The sequence below is a fragment of the Crocodylus siamensis genome, chromosome 6, assembly GCF_052110815.1.
Source record: "Crocodylus siamensis isolate JL-2025a chromosome 6, ASM5211081v1, whole genome shotgun sequence".
In the NCBI taxonomy this organism is placed as follows: domain Eukaryota; kingdom Metazoa; phylum Chordata; order Crocodylia; family Crocodylidae; genus Crocodylus; species Crocodylus siamensis.
The window spans coordinates 11288930-11299189 of NC_143400.1; the positions used below are offsets into that span (position 1 = coordinate 11288930).

A 10260-nucleotide genomic window follows, 5' to 3' on the forward strand; every position below is an offset into this window, starting at 1 on the left:
TCCACTAGCACTAGCAGCCCCAGGCAGGGCCCAGGCCAGGAAAGCCATGATGCTGGAAGGCAGTTTCCTTCTTTCTCCCCATATGCAGCACAACGCTTGCCCCACAGTGCTGGGGCCTCAAGAAAGTCCAGAGGCCCTGGGAGCACCCCCCAGTCCCAGTTTGAGGGCTGCTCCAGCCCAACCCAGGAGCCAGCACTGAGGAAGGGGTGGCTGGACCTACTTTCTAGTAATAAATGTGGTTTCTGGCAGTGGCTGCATAGCAGGGGAAAGATGCTGCCACTGCTTAGAAAGAAGCTTGACCCCCAAAGGCAGAGAGCAAGAGCTGCACTCAACTGTATTGGGGCAAGGACAGCACGAACCGTGCTTGACCCCCTCAGGATTACCTCTCACGCACTCAAAAGAAAAGCTCCAGAGCCCTGGGGATTTTTGTCATTGTTTCTCCATTGTTACAACGAACCAGAAATACAAGATTCCATTGAAACTGGAACAGTTCACACAATGGTGGTAAATTAAAACTTTGGGGAGAGGAGGGGGGAGAACAAACCCGTTCTCAATGTCTAAAACCAACCCCATTCTCAAAATGTGCCCAGGAGGCGCTGGAGTCAGCCTGGACCGAAAGCTTGGTTTTGGTTACACTTGTCACTCCAACCAACTGTGGACCCAGTGTTTCCAAGATGGTTCTACCATGATTTCCTTTCATAGGTGCTGTGCGTGGACCTGCTTCAACATCCTTAATACACGAACTAGGTCTTCTAGGTTCTGGTATGTAGAAACCAGTAGTGCTGTCCCTTCAGGCATGATAGAAAAGAAATTCAAACTATACCCCAAATAAAAAAAAGGAAGGAAAAAAAAAAAGTCAGTCCTCTGTGCTGTCAGTAACAGAACCCCAGCAATCAAGTAGATAGCTGGGGAAGAAAGGGGGAGGGGAGAAGAGTTTTGATACAAAATGAAATCATGACATGTCTAGAGACAAGCACTACATCCTTAAGCCTGGATTGGACTGGTGTGACAGGCACAGGGGACGATGAATTTTGGTACCTTTGGAGTTATTGCAATTAAAAAAAATGACAAAATGGCAAATGTCAAGAAAGTTTCCCACTTGAGCCACTCTAAAGGATCAACTCTGAACCTGAACAGAACCATCAAGTGGACGAGGCACGTAACCATGGGATCCCGCAGCCTGTGTTCAGCACCAGGGAGCACTTCCCCTAAAAAGCATGCATCGCAGCAGACGTGCAGCACTTCCCCTCTCACGAGCACTGAGGAACAGTGTGTGCCAGTGCTGGCTGGCAGGCTGAGCATCCCCAGCACCGAATCTAGTGGATGACTGCAGGTCTGTCACATTCAAGTTCAGAGGACTTCGGAAAAGAAATATATATACAAGAAAAAAAAACAATCCGGAAGAAGTTTCATACAACACAGAGTATCAAAATGTAAAAGGAGCACACTAAAATTGGATCTTTCGGTAGGACAGGGCTGCCCCCCTTCCTGCAGCTCCTTCCAGCAGGAATCAGGGTTTCCGTTTTTAGCTTATGGGTATTGACATACACATCAACTTCAACAAGTCTCTCACACGGCCCTTCAGTCGTTGGTCTCTGGATCTGTCTGAGCCATGTAAGCATCCAGCTCGGCATCGAGGTGTCCTTTTGTTTTAGACATGTAAGCATCTAATTGGTTGTCCAGTTGTTCCTTGGTTAGCGCAGGGCGCGTGGATCCTCTTCCTCTGCCTCGGCCTCTGCCCCGGCCACCGAAGCCCCCTCGTCCCCGGCCTGCCATGCCACGACCTGAGTGAGACAAGAGCCGTTATGTGCTGCATCACACCTACGGCTGCACATTAAGGATCGCACCGGTTTAGCTCGTGCCTTCAACTTGGCCATGTCCTCGCCTCCTCCTCCCATTGAGCTCACTGCACTTGTCCATGGGGCATTGTCTCCCATGCTGCCCCTGGGCTGGGAGTGGCTGCCTCCTTCCTGAGCCAGAAGTGCGGTTCTTTCCTCCTTGAAATCCACCCCCATGAAGCCTCTGATAGTCTCCCTGCCAGACTTTCACGCTCCTCAGCTGTCACCCTGTGCACCAGGTTTGTCTAAGGCACAGTAACGCACTGTCGAATGCCACATGTCTACCACTCTAAATGCATGCTGCCACATGACTGCACTGCAAAAACTGCAGACTTGCTATTTGTGAGCATCTTGCTGATTGTTTAATATAGTGGCAATTGACATGAAGCAGTGGTTTTCCCCTCAAACCAGACATCCAGGCATCTACTGTTGCGCAAGACCCTGCTATTGCAATGTCTAGAAATCTAGACTTAGCAAGATCTGCAACAAGAGCCGTTCTGACAGAGCCAACAGGTAATACAGATTTCTATACGCCTGTCAGACCAACTGACCAGTACGAAGCATAGTCTGATTTATGAGACAGAAGCCTAGAACTTGTCTACAGGAAACCAACCAACAGTAGCTACAGCATGGTAATGGTATCACTATAATTCAGTTAGTTGGTTTTCAGAGTGCTGACCAGTTACTAGGTACATCAACCATGAGAGAACTGGTTTATGCAGTGAGGTGTGACAAAGGATTAAAATCAGCTGCTGCCTAGCCTAGGTCACCCCACCGGGTGCACATCCAGTTTCAGCATTAGAATCCAGAGGAACTAGGCAAGTAAGTACGTTCATGTCCCAAAGTTAATTCACAAAACAAGGAAGTTCAAGTTCTTGCATGGTATAGCACTAAGTAGCAGAAGGCCAGCCACAGACATCCAAAGTCCCACTGACTGATTCTTGCTTGAATCATGACTAGAGTTTCACTTTCAGTGATATTCCATGAGTCACATCCTATATTTCTCCAGCACCAGCCTCTCTCATTTGGGGACCTCCCTAATATAGTACTTTGTACTGTGAACAGCACTTAGTATTTAACAGTCAGGTTCAGTTCCAAGTGGGGGGAGGGGAAAAAGAATCCAGATAAATAGAAACTAAGAAACTTATTAGTTGGGTATAGGGCTAAAGCCCCCATTTATGAATAGTTTTTAGCCTCTTATTTAAACACAGAGAGGTTTTAACACTTAATAGTTACAAAGGTTATATTTCCTTCATGCTCTGGAAAGCTGGCAGATACAGAAGAGCTCTTTCCAGATCATGTAGATAAACTACTGTGGCTGGGGTGTCGTTAGGGCTGGACTGGCTTTGAGTATGGGGCTGGACTAGATATGACCTCCCAAGGTCCCTTCCAACCCTCATTATCTACGACTCTACTCCAGTGTGATTGCTACTACTTGAAGCATTGCCCAACGGGCAGCATGACACTAATGAGGCCCGGGTCTAATTCACCGCTGCTATTCAGAACCCTGCGGGCAACAATGAAATTGTCATGGATCTCATGCGTCAGCATCAACACTGCTACTATTAACATGTTAGCAAATGGAAATGCGATGCATGTAATATGAGGCTGCACGCTGGGTACAAAGGGGAGCTGTTCATGGAAATTCTAGCATACAGTTGCCTATGCATATTATAATTTAACCCAGATTAAAAACGAAAAGATGCTCCAGCTTGTTCTACCCTTCATTCCTTCCAAAATGACATGCACTCACCTCTGCCACCAATTCCTCCACGACCCATAGCTCCTCTGCCCAGGCCTCCTCTCCCAGGTCCACCACGACCTCTGATGCCACCTCTTCTCAGGCCCATTCTAGGGGAAACCCCACATCCTCCCCGAAGTAAACTCCCACCTTTGATGCAGCAAGAGGATGATAAAAAGAAAACGTGAGTCAGCAGACAGGCATCAAGCTCAGCAAGGCTTTGCTGAGCTGTCAGAATTATTCCCCACCCTAGACCACACAATGCCCACAGGTGCTTTTGTTTGCTGTCAAACATCTAAAGTGGATGCCTGGACTCATGGAGTACACTGACCTCTGAGGGGGATGCCTCCTCTCAGCAATCCTCTTGCTCCACGTCCGCCACGCATGGCTCCCCGTGGCAAGCCTCTCTGACCCATAGACAGCCCTCTTCCTCCCATGGCACCACGAGCGAGGGGTCCTGCTGGCCGGCCTAATCGTGCTTGAATATTACTTTTACCCAGACGCTGCTTTAAGCTCTTCTAGAATGGAAGGATTTTTTAAAAAAAAAAAAAAAAAAAAAAAAGAAAGAAAAAAAAAGAGACAAAAGTCATGTAGCTATCAGGGATTAAAGCAACTGGTGTAGATGGAAAAGAACCTCCAAAAGCACAGGAGGAACAATCTTCTGAAGGGCCACAAATCCATTGCGTATGTTCAGCTCCTAGAGAAAGAAAGTTCTTGCCAGGGAGAGAGAGCGCTCGCAAAGCACTGTAAACTACCTGCTGAGAACAGAGGTGAAAAGATTCAAAGCTGGGAGTTCCAAGGGCAAGATGTACCTGCAGACATTCCCACTGCGGCTGCAAGCAAAGCCAATGCTTCATCACTTAGATGAGCTGCTGCGTTCCACATGGGGCAGGAGCTTAATACCAGCAAGGAGCCCCACAGGTGCTTTGAGACACAATGTCGATTTGGCAGCAGAAAAAGCCAGGGCTCTAGAAGCACAGGAGACTTGTGCAGCTGCATTCCAGTAGTCAGACACTCTGGAGTTTCTGTTCCAGTGATCTCAGCGGAACAAGCCTATTGCGCACCAGCATCTGTGGCACCAAGCAAGGTTGTGGGTTCTTACATAACTAAGATTCTGCCCTCACCACTACACCCACTTAGGAGGCAGAAGAGGCAAGAAACAAAGACCACTACAAAGACTATTCCTTCTCTCTGAATGTACCGCGAGTCCAAGGAATGCATGGACTAAGATTATATTGGACATGTCAATCCATTTCAGCCTTACTTTTGCTGTTTGTTTGCATCAGACCCTGTCCTGGGTTCTGCATGTTTGGAAAAATATGTTAACAAATGCAAGGCCTGCATGCCCGAATGTCTCTGGACAGCTGTTGCAGCAGTCTAATCCCACATCAGCTGTGTCTTCAGTTACAGGCACAAGTTTTTGCCATTTCACTGTTTTAGCCAGAATACCCATTAGACAAGAACTGCATGGGATGTGCGCACCTGCACTTCCCCACTGCTTACACTGGGACAGGGCCCTACAAAGTTTCTTGCTTGGTGGAGCCTGTGGGTGGGAGCACGCAGCGGGGCCACACTTGTTCCGAGCAAAGAGAGCTTGACAGTTCATAGCTATGACGACATGGCTTCTCTAACAGTTCAACAGTGCACACACGACAATCCCCGCAAGATGGACTCCTACGATACCAAGATCCCCTTTGTGGAACTTCTCCAGGGACCACCCAGCCAGGTTGTACCAAGTCTATGGAAGTTCCCTTTAAAGATCTGTTCTTGGCTGACCTGAAGAAATAGTGAAATTAACAACCTGTTCATGGTTCTGGGGGGCATCCTGGCCAGGACATTCAACACAGGCAGAGCCCAGCCAAGCTCCTGTGAATGCTAGATACCTGAACTTTGAGTAAGAGTAGGTGATAGCCTCTGCACAGCAATTCAGCACTATGAGTGTGCTCAAATTTCCCCAGTGGGACAAAAATGCAGCTGTCCTCATCTTTAAGATGAGCTAGGAATACGACTAGTCTCAGCACGCCAAGCTACCCACCTTCTGGTTGCACCTGCACATTAGATTACATGCATTTCCAGAATGCCTTCCGAGGTACTCAACATGAGGTTAATCAGCTGATTCTACCCTCAGCCTCCACAGGTTTCACTGGACTGCCACATTCTCTGCTGGCTGAAATGGAGCTGCATTCTACTGGCTTCTTCCATCGAGAACCTCACCCTACATTTTATGCTCAAACACCTGAGCAAGATTCAGATCAGCTTTCAGGATGAAACACTGCTAAGCACGCTTGCTGTCCCAATGGTAGACTGTAAACAGATGACATTCAATGAGACTGTCTGTTTTCTGTCCCCCAGTTCAGCCAGTAACAAAGGGAATGTTCAGGTATCACAGGTGGAAACCTTTATGAGATTATACTCCAAGACTCTCCTGCTGGAGCCTTCAGCTAGCTGCTGGTACAACTTCTGTTTAGAAGCTCCAGGAATGATCTAGTTGGGGCTGGTCCTGCTTTAAGCAGGGGGCTGGACTAGATGTGACCTCCTGAGGTCCCTTCCCACCCTTGTTTTCTATGATTTTATGAACATAACCAACACCTGGGTCCGATTTCAGGACAGATGGCTCACAGGCAGTTTCTTATGCAGTTGCTCTTTCATGCAGAAGACCCCAGCACATGCCCCAGAGAGAGATTCTAGCAATGTGACAGAGCCACTCAACCACTAACCTTCCAGGGTTTTCTCCTAGTGTGCTAAATGATGCCAGGGATTATATTTAAACTACTGCTCTGGTTGAGTCAGAGTGGTGCCATTTAAAGCTAGTACACAGCTATGTGGTACCACCCTGCCAATCCAGGTTTTAATATACTCTTATATCCTTGCACTGTGCGTACGTGTCTATACCACTTCAAGAGGAACTCTCCAAGCCTCCCTCTGCTCTAACACACAATCATCACAGGACAACGTACACTCACAACCATTAACTAACATAGTTTCTCACCCATCTGAAATGAGCTACGTTACCAGCGCTGCTAAATTTCTTTCTGTGCACTGTGTACTTACTGCTACCCTAGCAAGGCTTCACATCTCACAAACCCCATGCTTTAAAACAAAGCAGTGGAAAGGTACATTTTAAATGACTTTTTGGGTTAACCAAGTCAAATGTGCTTAATTTTGGGAACTAGAACAGATACAATACTCTGTTACTCTGGCATGTCTACTGAGCAACAAACACTGCAAAATGTACCCAGCCAACTGCTGGCAACAGGACCTACTGAGGAAAACAAAAGGCAGATACTTAGCATCAAGCAGGTAACCCAGAACTGGAAGCCACACCCTGCAGTACAAGAACATGTAGTTTAAGGAATGAAGGGTTCAGCAGATCCAGAGACCAGTGTAAGAATGTTTCTGCTGCGGGAGGGCAGGAAGTGAAAGCAGGTAAAACCCAGCAGTAGCCCCCTCTCATCTGGGAAAAGAGAAAGACAGCAAGAAGGAGATTTAAACAATAAGCAAGGTAAGGCATGACAGGCAGGCCAGCTTCACTCAGGGGTATTAGCCAGTGACAAGCTGTGGAAACATTACTGCTCTTCAGTGGCAGTAGGAGGTTCTAACTTCTCTGTGTGTCCCCCCAAAATTCTCAGTTCTCATTTTCAGGAACACCTTTTGAAATCCATCACATCCTGAAAAGTCACCAGCATCACCAGCTGCTGACAGGCATCACCAGCTGCTGATAGGCATCACCAGCTGTCTGCAGTGGAATATGACCCCCTCTCTCACCTGTTTAAGTTTCAAGGCAGCTTGGACAGAAGGTCTATTCTCCATCTGCTGGGCCAGTCTTCTGTTTCTGGCACTGGCTAGCTGCTGCTGCTGCTGCATGGTTGCCCGAATATTCACCGGCATCGGCTGTTTGTTCTTCAGCATATTAGTAAAGCTTCAAGGTCGAACAAAATGGGTGTTTAAATAAAGTTTTAATAAAAACAATTATTGGCATTTCATGGCTCTCAAGACCGGATCGCCAGATCCCATGACCTTAAGTAAGAAGTGGTACACTCAGATCATCATATGCGAGTTACGTATCCTCGTTTTCCATAAACGTGCAAGAATCGGAAACTTAGATATGGATAAAGTGCAGCACATTAATTTAAAAGTGATAAAGTTACTGCTTTTAAAGGTGGAAGGTATGAAAAAAAACAAGCAACAAGCAGTGATGACCATGACAGATGGGAGAAGACGTTACAAAGAAACAGCAAAGCCCACTAAAATCTGACTGCAAAGCCAAGACAACTGGTTTGGGGGAGGAGGGAGGAAGAAGGGGAGAAAACTGACTTGTTTAATGGGACATCTCTTGTAAGTAGAGTTGGTGTGTCACCTTGACACCAGAAAAACAAACCTCAGGGACAACGCTTTCAAAGATGCCAGATGCTGCTATCTGAATATATTATAGTAGGATTGCTTTTGCATCCAGGATATTCTTTGGCATAGTAAGGATCTTCCACCTTTAAAAATTATATGGAAGGGTACATACTGCCAGGAAGTAAGCTTCCTTATCAATACAAGGTCAGGTTTCTATGGTGTTCAGAGAGCTCTACAAGCTGATGAAGTTAAAATTTTACAGAATTATGGATATGGACTAGCCCAGCCACCACAGGCAGGCAGGTATAGTGAGAACTTGCTGGCTAGCCAACTCTAGAATATGCCTCAAGCACTGGTCCAGATTACATCTCACGCAGTGCTCGCTAGAACATGAGCTGCATAAAAATGACTTCATTTCTCCTTGGCTTAATGATATTAACACTTAATCCAAGAGTGATTTAGTAAGGAAGTGAAATGCGACTGGGAGCTGTGCTGTTAGTTCGTATTATATTGGCGAAAACTTTATGGCAGAGAGAGAGCGAGCGAGAGCGAGCGAGCGAGAGAGAGAGCGAGAGAGAGCACGCAAGGGAGCAGCAGAGTATCGAACAGAGGAAATAAGAAAGCGAAGCCAAGAAATGAGAGAGATGGAGATGAAGCGAAGCGTTTGCCTCTTACAAGGTCCAAGAACATTGTTAAAGGGCCTTTGGGCTGGTTTTGTGGCCTGCTGCATGCCTCTTACAGGCGACACCACACGTGTGTCCACCTCGGACAAAGCAGCAAGCCTCCTGCAGCTCCGGTAACATGCTACCATGCTGCAGCGTCAACTATATAATGTAAAAACATGTGGAAGAAAAAGGGAGTGTGCGAGGTTTCTTTGTACAACACAGCCCACCATAGTTATGTCTCAAATTATTAACAGTTACTGACACAAGCCTCTGAAATAACTGCCCTTTTAACCTTGTGTACCACATGTGTCTTGACTTAAAACAGAGGTGCATAGCCATTACTTGGTTTTAGTTAGGTTAAAACAGGGCAGAAACCACGCTGGTTTGACACTGGACACAGTGACAAATTAAGTACAAATTTCTTATGAGCTGAAGTTGCTGTTGGCTTCCTCACCGCTCGTTCAGAGACATCTTGGTGGTGCTCTTTAGCACAACCTTCGGCGCCGACTGCGCAGCCATCTTCGGGGTGAGAGAATCTGGAAAGCAACAAGAGGCAGATTTAACGGCAACACACAAGACCACATGCTTGGTTCACTACATACCCCACCGCACAGCCACAGCCCCTTTTGCGGAGAGAGCCTCAAGCCCAAGAAGCGTTGGCACGAGGATGTGACAAAAGAGTGCTGAAAATGCGCATCACCTCCTCTCTCAATGCGCGGCCTTATTCCAGGTAGTGGATGAAGAGACTTACTACGCATCCAATTAGTGTCATGTTTCAGCACCAGCCAAGATCATGCCCACATGCCTGACTAACCACTGAATCCCACGGGCACGTGGCAGTTTCTGGATGGATAGCTGCATCCAGGTAGTGCTCTTCAGTCTTTACGGGACCAAAGGAGCCCAACACACCCAGTTTCAGTCATGCGTTCAGTGAACTTGGGTCGTATCTGAGCAGAGAAAATGCGGCACCATCTCCCAAAGCAGCTGCAACCTGACCTGAGGCCAACTTTCACATTGGCACATTGGGAAGATGTACACAGCTCGGGGATTACAGAGTCCGCCAGGTCCGAGGTGGACAGCACCTGGCAGGAGGTTCCTAAACCCACCCAGCTGTCCTGACGAGGGTCATAGCATTTATGCACTCACACAAGTTCAGTGCTTGCAAAGCCAGCCGTCCGGCCCCTGCTCTGGGCAGGGAAGCTGGCTGCGGTCGATGATACTTTGCAGGCTCGGCTTCCCGCGGAGCCAACCCCTTCTCCTCCAGGCGCTCGGGCCCAGCCCACCATGGCGGGAAAGGGCGCACGGCCCAGCCCGGCTCCTCCAGGGCTGGACACTTAGCCCCGCCGCCCCCGACAGCCCGCGCCGCAGGCCAATGGCGGCCTCCTCAGCCCCCCCGCGCGGCGCCCCGCCGCCCTCACCGAAGGAGCCGGTAGCCAGGCCTCCGGGCCGCGCTGGGACAGGGAGCCGGGGTTGGGATGGGGTGAGCAGGGCGGAGTGGGTGGGTATTTGCGGGCGGCTCCCCTCCGCCCGCTCCGGCGCCCAAGGTAAAATGGCCGCCACCGCCTCACGCTCGCTGCCCCTCCCCCGCCCGCTCACCGCGCCGAGCCGGGCAAAATGGCGGCCGGAAGCCGCGACGCGCAGGCGCCGGATGAACACCACGTGACATCCCCGGCGG

General features: G+C 48.7%; 1 protein-coding gene across 3 annotated transcripts; it reads right to left on the reverse strand.

Moving 5' to 3' along the window:
* Window positions 1–421: 421 nt before the first annotated feature.
* CHTOP (chromatin target of PRMT1) lies at window positions 422–10185 on the reverse strand. 3 transcript variants are annotated; one of them, XM_090053368.1, is made up of 6 exons: window positions 10004–10185; window positions 9040–9121; window positions 7345–7498; window positions 3911–4097; window positions 3592–3729; window positions 422–1784 (listed from the first exon to the last, which is right to left on the reverse strand). In XM_090053368.1, the coding sequence occupies exons 2-6, from the start codon at window positions 9102–9104 to the stop codon at window positions 1582–1584; spliced, it is 747 nt and encodes a 248-aa protein (XP_089909494.1). In that variant the 5' UTR covers window positions 9105–9121; window positions 10004–10185; the 3' UTR covers window positions 422–1581. The 3 variants fall into 3 exon arrangements, with proteins under 3 accessions (XP_089909494.1, XP_089909495.1, XP_089909496.1); XM_090053369.1 differs by having other exon boundaries at window positions 3911–4094; window positions 10004–10181; XM_090053370.1 differs by lacking the exon at window positions 10004–10185 and adding an exon at window positions 9732–9914.
* Between the last annotated feature and the right edge of the window lie 75 nt (window positions 10186–10260).

What these genes read in the sequence shown, in the direction of transcription:
- CHTOP (XM_090053368.1), bottom strand. Translation starts at nt 9,104, where the DNA reads ATGGCTGCGCAGTCGGCGCCGAAGGTTGTGCTAAAGAGCACCACCAAG. An exon ending in AAGATGTCTCTGAACGAGCG is followed by an intron (nt 7,499 to 9,039) that starts GTGAGGAAGCCA and finishes TCGACCTTGAAG; the next exon opens with CTTTACTAATATGCTGAAGA. An exon ending in CTGCCTTGAAACTTAAACAG is followed by an intron (nt 4,098 to 7,344) that starts GTGAGAGAGGGG and finishes CTTCCATTCTAG; the next exon opens with AAGAGCTTAAAGCAGCGTCT.